Source organism: Manacus vitellinus, unplaced genomic scaffold (assembly GCF_001715985.3).
Source record: "Manacus vitellinus isolate BGI_N305 unplaced genomic scaffold, ASM171598v3 scaffold_1_pilon, whole genome shotgun sequence".
Taxonomy (NCBI): domain Eukaryota; kingdom Metazoa; phylum Chordata; class Aves; order Passeriformes; family Pipridae; genus Manacus; species Manacus vitellinus.
This window is the reverse complement of record NW_021939396.1, coordinates 51,211,936-51,235,222: the sequence shown is the minus strand read 5'-3', so window position 1 is coordinate 51,235,222 and position 23,287 is coordinate 51,211,936. Positions and strand designations below refer to the sequence as shown.

Here is a 23,287-nt window from a genome sequence, read left to right as displayed (position 1 = left end):
TCTAGACTGAGGTTAGAGAGAGAAAAATGAATAGTCAAATTCTTTTTTGTATGTGCATATGCATATATGCATAAAAAAAATTCAAGGAGTTAAAACCTACATCATTATAAATACCAAAAGCTGATCATTAACTACTCATAGACTTTATTCTTGTACTTAGTACCATTATCAGCGGAGCCCTTAACTGGGTCATAGTAACTGCTATGTAACTGCCAACATATAAAAACTTTTACTTAGAAAAATGGACAATGTTCTTAACTCAGAGCATTCCAACTTTGCCTTTGCAGATGCATATTCCCTTCTTCATTGACAAGATTTCATGGGGAAAAAAAAATTAATAATAACATTTTGGAATAAATATTCTCAGCAAACTACTAAAAGGGAACATGCTTGCTGCCAGCTGCTCAGCTGTAACACTTGCTCATTCATGGAATTTCATTCTTCTTTATTCCTTCAGTCATTAAATCCATCATAACCTTTCATGTTTCCTTTACTGGACTGAATGTTCAGGGAGCAAGCAACCCTAGAGAACAGTGCAAAAGGCGGGAGATGCTACTGCACTTAACAGCTTTATTTTGGAATCTAAGAGAAGACTGAAAAAATTACTTTGCTTAACACATAAATTATGTAACATAAGCCCAAATGTACTTGCAATAGCAGGGCAAATGAAACTTGGAAGAAAAGTGTCCCTACATAGTGTTTTGTTGGGCGGCCCTTCTAAGAAGTTAGGATTTTATCCATGACAGCCCATGCATGGAAGAGAAAGCATGAATTTTTCTTTTTCCCCAAATACCACTTTCACAATAGAAAGCAAAGCTCAAAAACTGGAAGATCATAAAGTTAAAAAGCAAAACAAGAAACCAAACCCCCCAAAAAAGCTCCTAAAGAACAACCACCCCCCCTTCCAACCTAGCAGCCATTTATTTACTTGTTGAACTTAGATAATGGAAATCTCATTACCATATTCTTAATGTTTCCCTACTCTAACCTACAAGATATATTCTGAAAACCAGTACAGTCAATACTTTCAAATCAAAGGGAAACAATCAGAACAGCAATGATGAGCATGACTGTACCATTCGAGCAGAAATAAAGAAAAATAAGTTTTAAACACAGTTTTTAAACATCTACTAGTTAGCCTCGTTTATGTGAACTTAAAAAAAAAAAAAGAAAATAAAGTTTTCAGATTTTATACATCTTTTTTTTCAACCAGGTGCATTTAATTGCAACCAGCAGGCACTCCACCAAAATGCGGTATTTGCAATCCCTGACTCTTTAACTGAGAGAGATTACTTTGGCCTTAGTATCGCTATATTACAATTTTCCTGCTTCAAAACATGCAGTTCATACATTTTACAGTTTTGCTGCCATAGTCGATGCATTCTGGCCCGATACACTCACAGCAGGCGTTGTGAAACCACCGGTATTTGGAAGCTCCCATGGACTCGCAAGAGATCTTGCACTGATGTATTGACATGCAGTCATCAAAATACACCACAGTACACATGTGTTCTAAACCAAGAGGGGGGAAAAATTTGATTTTAAGGTCTTAAAATATTTTTAAAGGTTAGGTAAAAATTAATTGAATGCGCAGCTTTAGAAGTAGGATTGCAAATCAGCATGACTATGAGGCATAAGGAAAAAAAAGGTGACAGTAAAAGCAGAGAGGAGAGGCAGAGAGTCAAGGTACAACCTATCAGCTTCAAATTTTCAGCATCTACAACTCAACTTGTTGTCCGTTCTCCTTCTTCTTCTTACTTCTACAGTCACAGGCAAGAATGTTATTGGGTTTTGTCCCCCAGTTGTGAGGGATGCCTTCTAAAGCGTAAGGATGGGCTATGCCAAAATAATAAGCAGGCATGTGTCCTCTGAAGGTAATATGCTACCACGAAAAACCTCAGGTTTAGGTAAGTTATTTAAATAACACAAAACCCACTTATTTAGGTATAAATATTTCCTCCTCCCCCCTCCAAACTCCACAATACTCTTCAGCCATATTAAGCCACAAGTTGGAGACTCCTGTTTTCCTCAACATGAAACTGCACACTTTTTTCTTTTTTTTTTTAGCAACACCACCAGCTTTACCAAGATTAAGAAACCCCTTCTGCCTAAGTGTTGACTTCATGCTTTTAACATCCATGCAATTACTTCAAATGCCATGAAGTTTGGTGTTGCAACTTCAAACTGGAGCTGAGGAATTCATCGCAATTATAAAACAAAAACATTCCCCCCCCCACCTCCCACTCCAGTCTAATTCCAATTCTCCAGCTTTCTTCTGTGCTGACCGGGTGATTACACCACAAAACTTTGTTCATCCTCCAAAGGACTGTTACATAACCTTTACCCCCGCATAACTTGGTACATTTTGGGAAAATGGCAGCTGCCTGCAAACATGAACATCTCACTCGCACATGTCAGACCAACCTGTCAGCGGGAGAAGTCAACAGGCTTTCTAGCCTATTGCTACTTATGGTGCATCCAGTAGAAACATACTGATCCTATGTTCTGATGTGGATTAGAAAAATGTAATCCAAACATAAATGGTAAATCAAGACAGTGGATTTTTTGGGGTTTTTTTTGAATGATTATGGAGATATGAAGAAGGGTGAGTAACTGAAGGACTTTCAGAGCAGTGTAGTAGTTAACCACAGTGTTCCTTCAGTCTCTTATCTGTGATACCAGAACCTCCCCTTTAAAATATTGGTGCCCCATAGATTAGCAGCCTCAATAGTATGCATAACTCATGGCAAGCTCTGAAGGTGAGGTCCAAATCTGACTTGAGGCCAGGAAGGCCTCCATCACCTTACAAATCATCCGATCTATGCAGTCAGTTTCCCCAGTACCAACAATCTCCATGGTCCCCATGCTTTTTGGGCACATGACAAGGGATAACACAACATACAGGGAAGCAGCACAATGTACCCAACAGCTTTTCTGTGGATGCATCCTCCTCCTTGACATCTGGAAACCCTTCCTACCCCTTTCAGAACTGTCACTTGTTAAAACATATATGAGGGAACTCTGACCACTGTCAAACTATTTTGCAAGTACCAAAACAGCTGCAAGAGGGTCAGAGGATGTGCTGCCAGCCCACTGAAAGCAACAGAGTATTCACTGCCTTCATCAGTTTCCAAACTGCTGTACACATCTTGCAGACACCATATACAGTGCAACAGGCAATAGGGATCTTAGGGAGGAAATGCAGACCCATGGCTGAAGCAGTTTCTGCTCCCAGAAAAGCTGTGCTGAGTAAAGCTGCAGTTGTCCAAGAAATCTTGCAGTACCTGAAGTACTGCTGGAAATGTCAATAAAATGCACTATGGCTGTGTAAGTCCTGTCCCATTCTTGGCATTTCTATTTCTATAAGCCTTCATAATAAAGCCTGAGGCACAGCAACCAGAAGAAGAGAGTTTTCAGAGAACAAAACCTCTGCCTAAAACCAACCAACATATCTACAGCTTCAAGTAAGTAAAATTTATTCACAAAGGGGGGGACAAAAGAGCTAAATAGAAGCATATGCTAAGGTACCACGTGCACAGAGTGATAGGAATACACCTAAAGCACTCAGCCAAAGCTGAAAAGTAGTAGGGAGATGCAGCCACCACACCCAGAGGCCAGAGAGCAGCTCCATCTTTTATAGAGAATGCACAAGGACTTGGTAATGTTTTATCACCAGTGGCAAAAAGCTCAGATTGTCAGGATCCCAAGAAGGACCCATTCCCAGGAGGCCTAGACATTTTCAGAAATCTGTTCCTGTCACTCATCACAGGAGGTTTTCAGTGGAAGGGTAGGGGTGAGAAAGTAGAGGCAAGTCTCCAGGCAACATTCCTCATGTCCTTTCAGTCATCTAGTTCAGTGCTGGGGTGCAAGCACAGGAACTTTACAGAAGCCTCTGTAGGACATTACTCCTACAATTTATACCCTCTTGCTTAATCTCATTTCACTCTATTGATACCTTTTTAGTAGTTTTCTATTGAAACTTTACTACCTTATTACCTTAATATACCTTATTCATGTATTCCGTATGTAGGGTCAGTCCTAGAAGGTGTCAGCTGGAGGCACAGAGCCTCTACCTCCAAACAGGCAATCCTGGCTGATCCAGAAATATTTCTTCCTGCAAAATCAGCTTTTGAGATGCCATCCACCTGACTGACCTAGCCTCTGGATCAGCCTGAGAAAGCAAAATGACTTACGGCTATCTCTGGATAGCAGTGAAACAGCTCTTTAAAGGAAGCAGAGTCCTCTCCAAAGGATTGCCAGAAGTGCCCACTGCTATCTATTGATCACTGCACTCCAATTTGCAACACACAAGGGAAAGCCCATGGGAGGTCAGGAAAGCTGTGCACACTCTGAGGTGTGAGAGCTGCTTCCAGCACTTACAGGCTGTCTTCACATCAGAGAATGTCCAGTCCCCTCTGTGTAAGGAGACATCTGTGTTCACCTTCACGTCAACCTCATCTGTGACAGCCTTGTCAGTGTTAGCACTGGTTGAGAAGTCCTGGTGAAGCCCAGTTCATCAGCTAATGCCTGTTGAAACTTGAAATAAACTTCCTGGGTAAGAAGAACCTGTGATTTCCAGGATGTAAAGATCAATGGCACTGAACTGAGAGACTGAAGACATCTCTCAGGGTAAATGAGGCCGGAGGAGCAGCAGCACCTGGCCCTCAACTCTGACAAAACCAGGTGACATCAGTCAGAGAGACCGGTCTCCTTAACCACTCTTGCAGGACCAAAACAGGAACCAAAGCCAGAACTCTACCTTATTACAGTGGCAGCAGCAACCAAGGACATTAATCTTGACTAACTGGAGAGTGGAGAAGAACGTTTATTTCCATCTGCACACAAGCCAAGAGGATTAGGTCCTAGAGGACCGGTACAAAAACACCGTGAAGGGGAGAAAGTAGACTGTACATGGCAGACCAGAGCCAGCAGTAGGTCTGTCTGGTTCCCAGCAGCTCTTGTGAGCAGCTGGAGGACATGCTCCAGTATATGCTATCAAACTGCTTCTGAAGTCTCACTCACTGAGAGACTTCCCAGGTCTGAACGAGTCAGATCGGGCAGGGTGAACTTTGTTCGTCATGGGACGCTACTGGTCCCCTCCTCAGCAGCCTCTGTGTCCATGCAGAGGTTGAATTACTGAAAGCAGGAGAGTTCCTCATCTTAAGTATTAAATTCCGCTTTATAGGCTGAAGAAACAGAGTTACATAGGGGAAAAAATACATACCTAGAGGTTCAACTGGGACCCCAGAGTGTTTAAACTGTTTCACAACCTAATTACAGACTCATCACTTGGCTCCCTCAGTGTAGATAAAAACAATGTTACTTAGTGCAGTAACAGCTTTCTCATTTGCATTTTGCCAATCTTCACACACTAAGGGCCACAAACTACTGCTGTGGGGTGAGGGAAGGATGCAGCAGCAAACATTTTTTTTCCAAAACACGCATTTCTCAGTCTTTTTCCCCTCACAATTCATACTCAGCAAAGGGTTGTGTAGGAGAAACAACAATCAAGTCTAAATTAAAAATGATCAGAAGAAACTATCAAGCTTTGCTAAAACTGTCTGTACTGGTGTAATATGGAGGAATTTAGCAACTCAGAATATCAAACAATTCAGTTATTGTAAGTTAAGGAGAAATACCTACCTATAGGTTGAACAAACCTTCCCAGTGAATGACAATTTGCTCACTGTATGTGACCTTTGAATTTAAACATGCTATGTAACTTCAGCTGTCTGCTGGTCAGTTTATTGGTAGCTCTAAAAGTTCTTTAAAAAGGTAACTATCCATCCAGCTGTCATACCATTTTATCATAGAATGGCTTGGGTTGGAAGAGACCTTAAAGATCATCTAATTCCAACCCCTGTTCCATGGCAGGGGACATCTTCCACAAAAAAAAAACCCAACAACTAGTCAAGAGCAGTAGTGGGAAAGGAGGAAAGAGAGAATGAGGAGATCAATTGAGATAATCTACTAGCTTTGGACAAGTCAATTTTATGTCAATCAGAACTTATAAAAAGAAACATTTCTACAGATGCCACTTTACTGGATTTCTAGCTCTCCTCTATGTGGCTTGCACTGAAGGAAAGCAGAAATGCAGAGCAGACACTATCCTCTGTGTCACCAAGCAGTGTAAGTCAGAAACCCGTAATTACAACGCAGATTTCGTTTTATCAATTGCCAAAAGATTATCTAGTTCCCCTCTCTCTCTTGCCAACATCCTGTCATCATCTGAAACAACTAAGCTTATTTAAACATCTGAACTCACACTTTAGAGCTCTGAGGGTATCAGCTAAAAGTAAAGCAAAATGAATAAAGTACAAATGTAGCTCTACATAAATACTCATCACAATCCTCTCTGAAGTAGTGGCGCAAGTGCCAGAAACAACTGATACGAAGATCTACAGCGGCTCCAGCAGCGCACACATGACTGTGGCAGCTAAAACATTAAAAGTCAATTCACAGGAGGAAAGGGAAGACACTCATTAAGAAAATAACGGGGAAGTTCAAAGTCTGTTGGCTGGGCTCACAATAGGCTGGGGTGAGAAAGGAATGCTTTATATCCTACCACCCCCCTCCTCCTGGATCTACAGACACCTTCTGGGGGCTGGTGGCTTCACGCCACTCAGGCACAAAGCTCATGGATTCCTGTGGCTGGTGCTGCTTTTCCTGGACCTCACCCAGAACTGCACTGAGCAAATCTGGCACCCTGGGAGAGCTTAATGGCAATCCCTGCATGAACATGTGCTGAAATTAAAATCAGAGCTGTGTTACACAACATGTGACAAGAGGTACTTGTAAGCAGAGCCCTTCCAAACTTTGGGATGTATTCTAGAAGATAGTACAGAGACTACTGTCCCCCTACCAAGATCTACCTCTCATTAGCCCCTCTCCCTTTACACGCCACGCAATAGGCTGCTGCCAGCACACCATGTTGGAGTGAAGCATGCAAGGAGCCACAAAGTGGAGGAGACACAGCACTGTAAAGAAAGCACAAGGCATCTGTGTTTCTGCTCACAGGAATATTCTTTCAAATCCCTGACTGTCACAGCCCTGAGCGAGTCACCTTAAGGACATCTCCCTTTGCAAGATCTGCCTTTAAGCAGCACTTGTGAGGAGAAGGAAAGGTTAAAGAGATGGTCTGTTTCTCCCACTGCAGGGTATGCTTGTATTTACTGCCACTGAGCACACATACATACACACACACAGACCCACCCTCTCTTTCAGTGGTTCTTCTAACATTTACTAGCTTGTTAAACCACAGTGACCCAGTTGTGTGACTGAACTTTGCATGGGCAGAAGCCATCAGGCTCCAGCAACTTCCTAGGCTCCCTTGCTGTGCCCGTGCTGACAAGGCTCTTTACCCTATGACCTACTACCCCTCCACTTTTTGATTCCTGCTTCCCCAATGAACCCATCAAAATGTATTAAAAACAATGCCACCCCATGGCTCACATAACACTCCATACAATTCCCCAGTTGTCTTGCTTCCACCATAATAAATGTTAAACTGACCAAGCCAGGAGCTAATTTTTCTTTACACCTTCTCTGTTCTCAGTGCTCAAATCATTCATGTTTTTGTAAGCGAAGTTTAATATGACTTGTGAGAAAGCAGGTCACTACAAAGTTATCTACATTGTGACCAAGAAAAGAGACTCCTCAATAAGTTTACATATTTATCAAAGTATAGGATGTGGAAAGTAATTTTCTACCTTTTCTAGTTCTTCACTGGCCACTAAGATGGAGGAGGCAAAGCCAATGATTACAAGAACAGCTCTGACATTTATTTCTGTTTTAAGTTCCTGTTGCGGCCTGAAAGGCAGTGGCATTTGTTAACTATTTCCAAATATAACTAAATATAACTGTTGTTTTTGGACTGTCATCATTCCAGTGAAAGCTCTCTCAGCCTAATCTCTAAAGCATTCTTAGTAAATGAAATGAAGGAGACTTTTGACTAAGAAAAAACTGCAGTGTTATGTATTTGTGTTGTTAAACTCAAAACTGCTCCACACCCTTGAGATGCAATTCAAATTCCAAGTTTAATCCAAAACTATCATTAGCCCATCCTGTTGGTACGGTAGTAAAGGACGGCCATCTGGGCTGCAGTACCTAAGTACAGTGGGATATATTCAAGACTGTACTAAACATAATTTTTTTTCCCCAAGTATAATTTGCAACTTTAAGTACTGTAGTGTTTGCACACGGGGCTTTTTGAGGCTTGCCGTTTTACATGGCTTTTTACATCACTCTCCAATAATGGTGAGCAAGCATTTTAATAACATCAAAGACATATGAATGAGACACTTTCTGACCATCTGGTTTCCCCGTTCTGGAATTAATTTATTTTTCTAACATGCCTTAACCAAAGGAAATTAGAGAAGTTGCCATAACGGTTCCATTTAATCAACAGCAGTCCTACTCAGAAAAACAACTAGGTCAAAGGTTCACCTCGGCATGGAAAAGCAGCACGTCCATTAATTAGGGTATCTTTTATTGATAGGATAAAAGAGGCATCACAACTGCAACATATGGGGTTACGAACATTTGAAGTGTGTGTTGGGAAGGAAGCATAGCATTAATTACACTAATAAAACAAATCAGATGCTCTTTTTCCCCTATTAAGCAGCAATTTCATTATGAATTGTTTATGAGGTTCTTTTAAGTGTGATGTAATTATTTGCAGGGAAAAAATGTTTCAGGTTCAGTATGGAAACCAAGAAACAGAGTATTTTTCTCAAGCCACCTTTCATACTACCTTAAACTTCTCATCTTCCCCCTCAGCAAACACTATTCTGAAGTATGTCCTCTAAAACTGAAGGTAATCTGTCACTTATCCTTCCTCAGTCTTTATCTTACTTAGGTTTACTATTAATCCTGCATTTTGTACAAACCATCATTCTAAAGATTTCAAGTTATGCCAGCTCAGGTGAAAGCAATAAACAACTACTCCAGACAGTCACATGCCATAAGCTGTTATTTCTCAAACCTCTGAAGCCATGTTTCAGTTGCCTGCCTCTGCACTGCTACATCATTTGGATTCAGGTTCTGGTCTGTCCCATCTCCTAACTACAGGGAACTGCTTCCAGGTCAAAGAACGCACCTTGCCAGTGCACATGAAGTAACAAGAACAAATTGCCTCATGCCACAGGAGGAAATACAGAGATAAACTCATGTGGTTCAGTGTCTCCTAAGATCATCAGTCACTTTAACACCATCTTCCATGTTCCTCAACATTTTTCCTCACTCCTTTTGTTACGTTATCCTCAAAATTAGGCTGAATCTTTCACACTTTTTTACAGGAAAAGAAGAAGTGAGCACAGAGAAGCACAGAATATGCACTGAGAAGGCTCCTGGAAGAAATGAGAGGAAATGCTAGGAATTTAGACACTACACTCATTACCTTTGTCACTAGAGTAAGGTGTGTGGACGTTGTTGTTTGGAACAGAGACATTCTGATGCTGTGGCTGATTCACTGTTTCTAAAAAAGAAACGAGGTTCTCATGGTGTGACAGCTCTTCTGCCACAGGGAAGGAAACAATATTCCAGTTCAGCTGAGTATCCCCTTCTGTCAGTGCCCGGAAAAGGGAAGGAATTGGTTCATGCAACTCCTCGACAGTGCTCTTGGATGTTGGTGGTGTGTCACTGTAATTGCGAGGATTGCACATACCTGCAGATGAACAAAACAGTAAGTTACACGAAACTCTCTAACCTCTTATTCTTTAAACAGGCAGATATTTAGAAAATTAAAATTGCCTTTTTTTTTTCTGAACAGAACAGAACCCTTTTGTATATACCCCACTCTTAACCCGATAGCAGAAAACCACCAAATACAGCAGGATGAACTTCCCATAATGGCAGGGTTCAGATCTCTCAGACTTCCACAACACACACCTGTGACTTGTGAAAAGAAAAACCTCTTCTAAACAGCACTTTGCTTCCCCTGTAATGCTAGTATTACAGCTTAGAAAATAAAGAGTTCAATGGAAGGTTTGTTTTCCCTGGGAGAAGAGACAAAGCAAAGTATAATCAATCCTAGCATAAATCTGGAATGAAAGCTTAGGACTGAACAAAGGTAGTATCTTGACAAGTCCTGAGGTACACGAAACTTTTGATCACAATTCAAGTATTCCATCTCATCTGCTGCAGCAGTGCACTAGATCATTTTAGTCGTCTGCCAGAGATGCAAAGATCACTATCAGGAGGGAGTATGAGTCTGAATTACTTTACCTGTGTAGAGACGGCCGAGATGAACCTCGTTTCACAACTTATCTGGAGGGGTCACTACAGGCAAAATGCTTATTTCCGGGTTACTCCTTCTTTATTTTTCAACGTCTTCTGCAGTCTCTTTTTTGAAACCTTGTAATCTTTTTTTTTTTGTTTTGCCAGTTTCTACAAAATGTTTTTGTGATATGCAATGCCAGTGCCAGTTTTTCATTAACTGTTTAAACACTAACATGTCTAGCCATGAAACTGATTGAAACTTGATTTAATCCAAATATTGAAACAACCAAGATTAAAAAGAAAAGTTGTATCTGCATAGGTACTTAAGCCCAGGAGCCAATAAAAAAAACTCTATTAGAAGTCACCTGGTAAGAGGCAGACAAATGCATTTTCCTCACGTACATCTGGATATTGTTTGGGTATTTTCACAGACACAGTTTTAGACAGCTACAGCTGCAAAGCACACCAATTCTTGAAGTGTAAAAGTGATATGGGACATAAATGTTCAAAGTCTACCTCCCCACACAACCAGAGAAACACTTCCTAGCCTGTAGATCCACTAGGACTCCAGCTTCAGAAATAACTGTGTTTGACTAGAGCCTTATACAAACCCACAATCTTCTCAACCTAAGTAGGTGGATTTCCATAATGAACAAAGCAGAGGGAAGTTTGTCCATGATGATTAGCATGAGATCTGGCAAATCTTAAGCAAGTGGTTAGTATTACCAGCATTTAATCATAGGAACAACACGAGACAGTTTGCTCCTACAAAAAGGTGAGCCAAGTACTGGGTAGGAAAAAAAATAAGCCTCCCTTCCAAACAAGATCAGGTCACACTAAAAAATAATTCCACTTACACAAACTTCCTTCTGTAAATGATTATTTTCCTACTCCTCTCAACTGGGTTTGTTCTTCATGGACCTTCCTGGACTTATTGCTTTAACAAAAAATTTCTATCCCTGCATTGTCACCTTTTAGTAAGCACTAATATTAACCATACTTTAGTAGGCACTGTATTAACCATATAATTCTAATAAAGGATGCCCACTTGAAAATCAATTAGGAAGCTATCAAAGCAGGTAAGAGTTTTATACAGATACATGGAAGGATGTATAATTTAGTTGGTGTCATTGTATTAATGTTGTGAAATGGAAACCAGTGAGCCTTTCTAGAGGCTCACTAAAATAAATAAATTGATAAAAAGGACACACAGGTTAAAAAAAATCCTGCAGAAGGATCCAGTCATATTTTAAATAGGAATTATTATAAAATAGCAGCTTTGGCTAAAACAAAAATAAAGCTTAACTTATGAGCAACTGGTAAGGATGAAACATGTCTATACTACTGCTTTGGAATGGATGAGAAGATGCAGAAATAGGCTACTGAAATGATGGAAGCAGACAGGCCTTTACAAGAGGGACTAAAAGAGCTTAACTCAAAGGAAAGAGAGACCTGTTGCTGTTCCTTTTCCTCCAGTGTCTTTTTCCCTGTCTGAGAAGGGAGAGAACATCCACACAAAATATGAGGGCATCAACTGAGCATCTCTAAAGTAGGTAGGGTAGGGTAGGAGGTAATTCCTAACCTCAGGGCAGACATGACCTGAAAGACACAAAATCTATCTGCTTTTACATTAGACATGATCAGCTTATAAAGAAACTTAAATATCAGCTCAAGTATCATCAAAGAACTGTCTCTAGGAAGCCAGCTATAGCATGCTTTCCTGTTTGCCTATTTGAATAAGGCTACAGCAAGGATGACCCTACACTGAAGAGAAGAAGAATAGGATCATGCCATAGAAACAATGAGATCTGAGACACCCACAGGACCATCAGGAGATGTTTTAGTTTATTCAGTGTTTGGAAATTGAACCTGAAACCTTGTTAACTCCTCTCCTGGAAAATACTATGAGGAAGAACAGCAGAACAGTGAGCCATCTGCAGATTTATAAAAAAAGTTTGTGTGTGGACTTCACTTTTTTACTTCACAATCCCAAGAGGTAGGTTGTTCCTCTCCCTAGAGACTGGCACACAAGCCTTGCTTGCTACAGCAGATGATGGTTCTACACCAGGGAAATAACCTACTATCCTACTCCTCGTCGCTATGACTGAAGATGACAACAGCGCACTTCAATACTGCATTACGAAAAATTTGATGACCCTGGAAGGGCAAAGGGGAAAAAAAGGGGATATATATAGATACATATTTCACTTCTTAAGGAGCCCAAGATCAAACAGAAAAAACAGACTCTAAGGCCTCTTTCTAAATGCATTCTCCACAGGTGCAGTATATCCTTCACAGGGGCAGGGGCTGAAAACACTTTATGCCACTGGGAAGAATCACACATGTACAGGACCATGCCACCCCACTGCTTACTGAAAGACAGTAAAGCAAAGCTAAGCTAGCCAGAACCAAGCAAAAAAGGGGATGTCAGGAAGCAGATTCACATCATTCTGGAACAGGAGAAGCAATAGACTGCACTGAAAATGGGCATTTTGACACTAATAACCTTCATGAATTCAGAGAAAACCCACCAGGAAAAGCTGAGAGCAGGTACAACACTCAAGATGCATCCCTTTCATGGAAGCCAAGATTTTGAGTGGCATCACAGGAAGACTTACCGCAACCACAGGAGGATGAAGCTTTAATTAAACTTAAATCATAAGACAGAACATACAGTCTCCTTAAGCAGGAGCAGCATCCACTTGTAAATGGGCACTCTGAACACCACCTTTTAGTAGCAATGTGTTCTTGTTAAGACTATCATCTAGTCCTACAGTAAGACCTTGTCTGTTTCTTTTTTACCCTCCACAAAGAGGTCTTTTTTCAAGAATGGTGAAAACACTGGGCTGTGCCTATTTACTACTAGTCCCAGCTCAAACCTAAAACTGCCCCTGTGTGGTACCTGTCAATACACTTTGCAGGTAGAAACCTTCACACAGCATCCAACCCCACGAAGGAGGCACTGTCTAGTTTCCTCAAGGTGACAATTCAAAATGGAGTTTTTTGTTAGAGAGTGTCAGCTATGATGACATTAACCAGGCAAAACCTGGACTACTGCCACCTCCCACTCCACAGAGCAGATACAGCCTTCAAATGTTGGATCTCCACAGTAATTTATTCTGTACCCACAAAATGAGCTGTAAAATGTTTAAAGCACAGATGCTGTCACAATGTTTTACTTCTATTTTAAGACTGTGAGCTCAGCATGTGGCAGGAGAAACCAACGTAAAAAAAAGAAGAAAATTAAAAAAAAAAAGGCAAACTTACCAACGCAGTCACAGCACTCATCCCAAAGTGTGCCCAGGCAGAGCATGCACTCCTTACAGCAGGAGCAGTTCCCTTCCCCAGGGCGGCACTGACACAGCTCCTGGAAACAACAGGCATTCATTACACTGCAGCAATCCCAGATGCAAAAGAACTACACAACAGAGCAATTCTTCCTCAAGCCGCAACTCCAATTAGGGCATTAAAAAAGCTTAGTGCACTAATACAGTGAGTAAACGGTAAAACAGCTCCAGCCAAAGAGCAGATCTGAGCCTACAAAAGGATCTTTTGCAAGTTTGCCCCCCCTTTTTTTTTTTAAAGGTGACATTCTGAAGACAAATCTGAAGTCAGCATTTAAAAGCAAAAAAAATCCTATTCATGGGAAAGGCGTGTGCCCTTCTGTGTATGCCTGAATCTACAAGTTCTTTGGATGTTCTTCCCATCACAACTAGAAATTCAAAGAGGGGTGTTTCTTTATGTATAAATAGTGAGCCCACATTATAATTTAGTCAAAAAAGAAAGTTACTATAAGCCTGACATGCATACTCAGGATATACACGATATCTACCATCCCGTCTATGCATGGATTCTAAAAGGAACTTACTCAGTTAAGTCATTTGATAATGGGATTTTCTGCATCTCTGAATGCCTGTTACACACTGGTCTCCATTTGCAATATTAGTGACCAGATTACTCCTGCCCCAGGTCCAGCTAATTAATTTTTGCTATTATGAAAACAACCCTATGCTTCCTCCCCTCAAACCGACACCTTGGGATATTTCCAAGACTTCTAGAGACTCTAGAAAGTGAAGTGGCATACACACATATTTTTCTTTAATTTTTCTTTTATTAAGCTAAAAAGGTGGAAAGGGTATGGAAGCAAAAAGACATCTTCATACTACCTAAACCCAAAGGCACTGGTTTAGCAGTCCTGGTGGAGATATACAGTGGTGGACCTCAAAGCATGGAAATAGCCTACGTGGATGAAGGAAATTTAAAAACCAGGCGGTCTCCTTCCCTCTAGTTTAAATCCATACTCGTAATTCCAGTTTGGCCAAAAGATTGTGGCTACATGACAATAATTCACACACTTGAATTACATCATAGTGTGAAACACGGACAGCCAAGAAGTCACTTTGGTTGTCCTGTCTAAGAATTTGGTTTTGATGACGTCTGTCTAACTATCATGTTACATACAATTGGTGAGAAAATAAAATCCCATTACTGGAAACACTGACCATGGGATCCTTCCCACCCCTGTCTTTACTGGAAGGGCTATCGGCAAATCTCTGCTACGCACCAGGCGGGGGGAGAAGACAATGCCCATCCCCACTCTTTGATCCCATTCTCCAGAGACAGGGGAGGGACACACTGCAGTGTGGTCAGGAGACGCACATGGACAGGAGGGAAGGGCAGGAAAGTGGTTTGGTTTGAAATTCTCCTATCCTGGAGTCACCACCCATGGTTCCACCTCTGGTAACCACAGCTGAGTCAGGGACACCACTCCTTACAGGCAGACACCCACATCACCCGTTAAGTGTGGTTTCTTTTTGAAGCACCTTGGGAAGAAGCTGATGAGACAAAATTCCATTTTTTAAATAATTCTTTGTTTGCAACTGTTAATAAGCCTCAAGTAGCAGAGAAAGGAGGCATATTTATACCAAGTGTCAGGAGTATGTTTGCTAGGCAAGGCAAGGCACAGATATGCACCTGATTGTGTACAACCCCTGTTCTCTCCTTAATCTGCAAAACTGGCAATTGCAAACATCTGGGGCCTGTTCAGTTGCACAGGGATCACCCCTTGCTCACACCAACTCGCAGGGGCCCACAGAAGACCAAGAAGTGCATTTCGAATGGTGAGGCCAGAAGGCTGGGGACAGGCCTTCAGAATACAGTAAATGAAGCTGCAAAGCTCTCAGTTCTGGATTAAAACTGAACAAACACCAAAATGTGCTGCAGACATGCTACAATTTACTAATGCAGTATAAATCCATTGATTCCTTATTATTTCACTCACTTCACCCCAGATCCCAAATCTTCTTGAAGCCAGCAAAGAAACAAAATTCACCTACTACTGCTTGTGCTACGTAATGCTGAGAAACACTGTCACCTGCATAGTTTAATGTGAATTGTTTGCCCTGTTGACTGATCAAGAGTGAACTCCTGCTCCACACACATTTCTGCAATATGCAGACTTTGTAGGCATTGAATTTTTACTTACAGAGAGGAAAACTACCAAGGTTTTTTACTTTTTCATCCTCAAAATTTATGAATGGCACCTATTAATATGCTGTTTCCAAGAGAAAGATGAAAACAAGGCTCATTAATAAAATATACACATTTTTCCACAAGAGGAAACACCACAAACTTAGAAAGATGACTTATGTGAAAGAATGATGTGTTTCTAAAATATTTATCTTACTGTTCAATAAACAGATTTTGTCAGTCTTTAGAATAAAAAGCTTGAATAAAACAACTTTAAAAATAACCACGAGTACTGTTACCTTGACCAGAGAATAATATTAATATATATTAGCATTAAAAATATCCTATTTATTTATTCTTCAACAGTAAAACCGGGCAAACAACTTTATATTTATTAAAACATCCACAAGCCAGGACGTGGGAGGAGGCAATTCTCCATAAACTATTACATGTAACACATGAATTGAAGCCAGAAAATTCACTGAACTTGTTTCAGTTTTATAGAAGAGTGTTCTCCAAGAATTAAATGTAACTTTAATTCTGCACTTGCAACATATTAACAAAAAATTCTGCTTAGCATCTGTATGCGTGAGCACTGTCTTGGGGATAGCGTCATTACACCTACCGGTATTTTAAGAAGTTTGTTTTCATAGGAAGGGCTTATGAGCAATATAATTTTTTTTTAATTATTATTTATTTATTTCAGACTTGGAGGGAGACGAGGGAAGAAAGAACAATCTAATTAATTAGTCTTCCACCTCTTCAAGGCAAAAACTGTATGTTCTCTCATATATGTGTTTGCACATACATGGTTTCCTTAACCACTTTTTGAGTCCTTCTGCCTGACTCATCCACACTGGATACTGGTACAGGATACATCTTTGCAAAAGAATGCTTACATGAGACGTGGGTGAAGAGAGGCAGAATGAGAAACGTTCCTTCTTGATAGCTGGGGGTGGTGAGGTGTCAGTCAAGAAAATATTACTCATAAGTCAGCTTGGCAAATCTGCAAGCTGAACTACTGAGGGTGCATTGGAGAATCTATTTTGCTAGGCAAGAAATAAAGCCTCACAGTCTAAAAATACAGCATTAAATAGGAAGCAGGCATGTTTGTACAATAAATATACTTCTGTCCCAGAGAGCAAAAAAAGGTTTCTACAAGAGATTTAACATCTGCATTTTGGAGATGCTTTCTTGGAATGACAGAGACTATTTTCTTAGTGCAGGGAGAAGCAGGACCTGAAGGCATTGGAAATATCTCCGCAAACTGGAAGAGGGAGTGCAAGAAAAAGAGCTAGCTTTTTTTTCCTAGAACAGTTTAATAACAGAAAATCTCCTGGAAGCAAACCAGCCAGAGCTGTTTTGTTAACCCAACTGCGTTACGTACATACATGCTGAAAGCAATTTTTAGATGCCTAAGCCCTGAAGTTAAGGAGTGGCATTTATTTCATACCACAGGGCTAAAAAGTCTTGGAAATCCTTTCAGGCTGACAAGTTTGTACACACAATTAATAGGAGGCAAAGAAGACAAAGACAAAAAGAGATTTTAAATCAGAACAACACTGCACCAGCTGAGGTGGTTGCAGGTATGTGGCATTGGGGAGAGAAAACCCTGAAAAACAATCCCTCCTCAGAAGGATCGGAAATCCATGCCTGAATTACTGCTGTGTGTTTCCCACACACAGCAGTAGTTTAAAGAACTGTTGCAGATGAGAGAGCAAAGCTCAGCTTCCTGCCCAGCATGGACATCCCACCCCAGCCTGACTCCTGCAGGTAGCTCTGTGCCGCAAGAACCAACCTGGGACTCGCCTCAAATCCATTTGCTATGAACAGTTGTGGGAACGTCCCATCCTAGAAGTTTCTGCCTTCAAGGACTTCCTCCATGTTGCAAGGACACAATACATGCCTCTACTCTGCCCAGCGAGTGTAACTGGCCTTTTCATCTTCTCCACACATGGAAACAACCCACGCTTCCAAGTCAACAACAGATGTGCCACAGTAAATACTGCAACACGCACATTGTGTGCAGCCAGGGCTCGGTGGCCCACCTGAAAAGCGAGGCAACAGCCATTTATTGACTCCAACACCCCAATCTCATCTTCACAGGAAGGAGCTATGTCCAGAGCTTTCAAAGGAACTAACTTTGTGGACCCACTCACTGCACTCCCAAGTCTTCTCACAACTCCTTCAACAACTACAGGAAACCACAGTTTCTTTGTGAAGGCTGAACTTATGCAGAGAGATGCCTCAAGCTATTTTCTTACAGTTCTTTGCTTACAGAAAAAAGAGAAACACCAATGAAGCTAGAGCCTCAAGATGTAAAGGGAAAGCTGAATCCATGTGAGTTGTTGATCTCATGCACTGTTCTGGATCTAACAAAATAAATATTTATGTAGGGACCACCCTTAAGCAGAGCAGCTTTTAAGGAGTGGCAGTAATGACTGTAGTGACTTCTAGCCATGCTGGCAAAAATATTTATGTTAACCGTATGCTTTTTGAGAGAGCACGTTTCTTGCATCATTATGTCACCGGGACAGGCAGCCTCGCTTTCTGTGCACAGATGCAGATGACAAACATCCACAAGTTGTTTGCTCTCCCAGTTGTCTCCAAGTGGCATTATCTTGGTATCAAGACATGGATTTTGCTGAATTTGAACAGTGATAAAAGTCAGTGAAGGAAAAACGTCACGTGATAGCCAAGCAACCTCGCTAAACACAGTATTTTATTTTTAAGTTCAGATTTTTCCAGAAGAGTTTGGAGGGGGAAAAATACATAGATATAGTCTACTGGCATACTTCTCCAGGAAATAACATGCACTTCAAATAGCAGTGCAGTGCTTCTGCCACAACACTGCTGAAGATTTAAAACAAACAAACAAACAAAAAAAGGCAAGAAGAAAGATGACAATTGCTTTAAGTCAAAGCTTTAGGATACTTCATATCCACAATCAGACTAGTCTGACCTGATCTGTTCTTCTGTAAAGAATGAATACTGACTGGTAAGTCAGGCCTGTTTGCAGGAAGACAGCAGCCAGACAGTGGAAATGAACAGTGTAATTCCCCTGCAATAGCACACAACTCACATGGCCTGCGCTACTTCAGGGTCTCAGAGAATTGCATATGATGTGGATTTTAGGGAAATGCTTTAAAAAGGGACTCCACATCACCTGTACAAAGTAAGAGGGAACACACCTACCAGTGGTCTCTCTGCATGCGCAGGGCTCTGTTGTCACAGAGATGCCAACATAATCCAAGTTGTGTGCACAACTGATAAGCACAGTTGTATGAGCCACCCCCACGCAGTGCTGAGTCTCAGCCATTTATTGACAGCTGAGTAAGGACTCCAGTAGAACTAACTTCACTCCTCCTGGGCTGTACTTTATTCAGACTAGTTCATAAAAATAAAGTCTAAATGTTGTCTGTCTCAAACGTGACTGGATAAAAAATGATTACTTGGGAAGGAGATGTCTGTGCTTTAATGGATGGTGGACTCCCATCACTGGCACCAGAAAAGGAGACACTACATCTTCCCTGTTCTCCCTTTTGCTTACAGAGAAATAAGTAGCAGACCAACAGCTTCCAGGACCAAAATCCAGCATCTGGACCAACAGTTTTCCCCTGAATCAATAAATCTGTAGCATTTACTATTTAAGTGCCTTGTACATCCAATGCCATACTTAGCATGTTACTTCCTAAAGATTTCAATCCTAGAGGTGATTTTAAAAAATGCAAGAGAAGGGACTTACAAGCACATCAGTTTGTCACAGTATACAATGTCCAACACGCCAACAAAACCACTGGTGTTCTGTTTGAAAGGGTAAAAATCAGAAGCCTCTTTCTTGCTCCTGTATTTAACAACTCCACAGACTGTGGTGGGGCTAGAAAAAGCAGAATTTTTTTTTTATATATATTTAAAGCAATGACAGTGCAGAAGCCAGAGAGTTCAGCCTACAGTCAGCCTTTGTTCCATGGAATGGATTTGTGAATCTGGCAAGTATTTTTATTTGTAAACCAGGCAAATTTTAAACGGAAGTCAATAAAATGAAGTAAACATGGAAATGCCTCAGGCCACTTCTGCACCTCTTTTTAGGCTGTGACCATGCATTTACAGTAAGCATTAGCAAGTTACTGCCATATGACATTTGTGCTCTCCGCTATTGTTTTTCCAATCTACAAAGAGGCAGAAGGAAACAGTTTCTTTTAAAGAAGCTGCAGCTGACCACATGAAGCCTCCTTTTCTTCAATCTGGAGTTAAGAAGAGTGCTCTGTATACCATATAAATAAATACTTGGTAGTTATCAGAACTGCTTGCCCTTTTGCTCTGCTGCACACCATACCCCTTAACTCCTGCTCTAAGAAGAACAATCTGGTCTCAGTCTGTTTTTTTCACTGCAGACAGACACACAGTGTGAGTCAAAAGCAGCATCTGGATTTAACATCCATTTCCTACCAGTTCAACTCATAAGTATTTGGCTTGGTTTTTAGGCATCTTTTAATTGACTGTACAAACCTGATGTTATAGAGATCATGAGGCATCAACTCCTGACCCTCTGCCTGAGATTTAAGGAAGTGGACAAATTGCAAGTTAAGGGGAACATCTCAGACAGATATGGGAAGACTATAAGCTTTGAACATTTGAACTCCTGGTATTGCAGATAATCCCCTTTAAAAATGACTGTTGCCCACAGCAACTCTTCTAATAAAATGTCTGTTTCAAATTGCTGCTTATTCATAATAATCACTAATAAAGAAGAAAGAGATTGAAAACTAACAGTGTAACTCCTAGTGGCGTCTACACAATAACCCAGCAACCATTGTCCTTGGCTTGAAAAAGTTTCCATCATAAAAAAGACACATGCCCACATAAAGATGCACTTGGTATCATCTATCTCTATAAAATAAATGGTTGTTAATCTGCACTTTATATGGGCAAGAGACCAAATTAACTTCTTTAAAGAGGCACTACTTAATATAAAATACCACTTATTTGTATCACTGGATCTTTTCAAGACACAGCTTTGGAACTGCTTCTTGAACACTCAAAAGCAAAGAAAGGAAACACGACTTTACCTGTATCAGGCATTTACTGACGTCGCTGGCACAGAGAGCCTTATTGCAGCCTGTTGACGACTGGATCCACAGCAGGAACAGAAGGACAGTGACCGTGGGCGCCGTGACGTACTGTGACCTCATGTTTCCTGCAGGTGAGCAATTTTCACAAGTACTTGAACCAGCACTAAAATAAAAACTAGCAACTGAAAAGGCTATTGGAACACAAGCTAAATCCTACTTCCCTTCCCCCCTTGCAATTCGTTCAATAAAGATGAGTATTTTAAAAAAAGGTCAAATTGGGGTGCTTATAACAACAAACCCAGCCCCTCCTCCACCAGCTAATTTGTTAATGAAAAGCTTTCTGCTATTGCACCTCTGGATTACAATTGCCACAAATTTAAGGTGAACAATCTCAAGTTTGCAATATCAAATATGATACCCTATAAGCAGCAATGCTAAAAAAATGCCTCAGATGAGAAAACCCACCAATGAAGACCTAACTCTGTAAATACCTAAAGTAGACAGATTGGTTTCATGTAGTATCTCCTCAGGCTACAGGTACACACAGGTGTCTAGGACATACAGCACCGTTTTACGACAAGGTAAGCTGCCCTGCGATCTTTAATGCAGACAGGCAGCTGTTTTCACACTGACAGTCAGATGTCACGTAGGCTTTCAACTCAATCACAAAGTTGTTAACTTCTTTTTTTTCTTAAAAAAATACAGACAGCAACATTAAAAAAGAAAAAAGTATCAGACACTTTGAACAACACAACTTTCAAGAGCCACGCAAGTGACTGAAGCCAACGAGCATCTGCTACTTCAAACAGACAGAGGAACTGGGTTTGTTCAAAGCATTCCACCTTTCTCCCTTTGTGAAATCCCAGCCTATCGGCAGGTGGTATTTGTGACAAATGTATCACGATTAGCAGCGTGCCACTGAGTTTTTCCTTGTGCTTAGCATTTGAACTCAGTCAAAAGTGGACCTTATTGCACTAGGCATTGTACCAATACATAATAAAAGGCAGCCCATGTTTGGGCAAGCTTACAGTGAGCCTGTATTGTTCTCCTAAGACAGAAAAAAATGCTAATGGGGCACTGGATTTCTTTCTTTTCGTATCTAGAAATGTTCTTATGTTTTATGAATTAAAACCCCCAACAATTGCTCAGTGAGCAATATCCAAACACAAAAATGTAGAAAACCAAGCCAACACGTGAAGAAGGCACGATCTGGACATTTAAGGCCTGCGTTCGATTAGTCTTTCTTACAATGGTTATTAAATGCCTGTGAACCTCGCTGTGCTGGGCACACTGCCATCTGTACCCAAGCAAGGCTGGGGGGACCCCCCTGCAAGGCCGGGGGCACGCACGGAGAACACGGGATCTCTCCACTCAGCTGGGGGTCACCGCTCAGCCTTCCAGCTACCCGGAGTCAAGAAAGTTTCCTTCCAGCGGGAGCCGCCGGCCCAGACCCGGCGGGAGCCAAGGCAAGCACGCTGCTTGGTGAGAGGAGGGATCCCGGCGCGCTTCCCCGCATCCCGCACCGACCAGGGGCTGCGTCACATAAAGAGTCCGGCGGAGCGGGGCCGGAGCGATGCCATGTCCCCGCGCACCCGCTCGGATGCGCTGCCGTCCCCGGTGCCCGCTCCCCGGCCTCCCCCCGCCGCTCCAGTTCCGTTTCGCCCACCGCCGCTTCCCCCCAGACTTTCATCCGGCGTGGCGTCCCGCTGGAGGGGTACCCCTGCCGGCCGCCCCTCCGCTCCCGCAGCCCATCCTGGCGGCACCGGCTCAGCATCGCTCTCCCTCACGGCCGGGATCGCTCCCGGGGCGGAAAACACTCGAAACCCCCCTCCGGCCGACCGACTCGCGCTCGCTCCCCGAGAGGCCCGGGCCCCAAAGATGGCACTACCAGGGGCCGGGGAGGCCGGTGACAGGGAGGGGGAAATGTGGGAGAACACCCCCCGCCGAAGCGGCCCGGGCAGGCGGGGCCCCCGCAAGGGGAGCGGGTCGCCTCCTCCTCCTCCTCCGGCAGGGGCAGGCAGCAGCACGGCGGCCGCGCCGAGCCGCACCCGAAACTTTCCTGCCACAGAAGCAGCAGCCACGGCTCCACAGCTGCCGCCTCCTCCTCCTGCTCCTCCTGGCCACCGGCTCCATCCCCCCGCGCGCCCCCGCCCGCTCCCCCGGCGGCGCTCACCGGGCGGCGCCACTCGCCGCGCCTCGCGCTCCGCAACGCTCGCGGCTCCGGGCGGCGCTCGGCAGCAACCCCGCGGCTCGTCCACTGCTGCCTCCCCGCCAGCGGACAGCGCAGCGCGGCGGCGGCGCCATCATCGCGCCCCTGGGGCACCGTCAGGCGCGGGACCCTCCCCCCGGGACCCTCCGCCCCGGCGGGCGGGGCTGCGCGGAGCCGGGCGGAGAAGGAGGAGGTTTCGGGGGAGGGCCGGTGAAGATGGAGCTGCCGCGCCAAGAACCGTGCCTAGCGGACGGGACCGGGGGGGACACGGCAGGCGCCTGCCTCGGAGGGGCTTCTTCCCGGCAGAACAACCCCCGCA

At 42.7% G+C, this 23,287-nt stretch overlaps 1 protein-coding gene across 1 annotated transcript; it reads right to left on the bottom strand.

Moving 5' to 3' along the window:
• On the bottom strand, nucleotides 1-22,961 carry TWSG1 (twisted gastrulation BMP signaling modulator 1). Its single transcript, XM_018081665.2, has 5 exons — nucleotides 22,933-22,961; nucleotides 20,757-20,884; nucleotides 13,486-13,585; nucleotides 9,398-9,664; nucleotides 1-1,512 (listed from the first exon to the last, which is right to left on the bottom strand). The coding sequence occupies exons 2-5, from the start codon at nucleotides 20,877-20,879 to the stop codon at nucleotides 1,331-1,333; spliced, it is 672 nt and encodes a 223-aa protein (XP_017937154.1). The 5' UTR covers nucleotides 20,880-20,884; nucleotides 22,933-22,961; the 3' UTR covers nucleotides 1-1,330.
• Nucleotides 22,962-23,287: the final 326 nt, after the last annotated feature.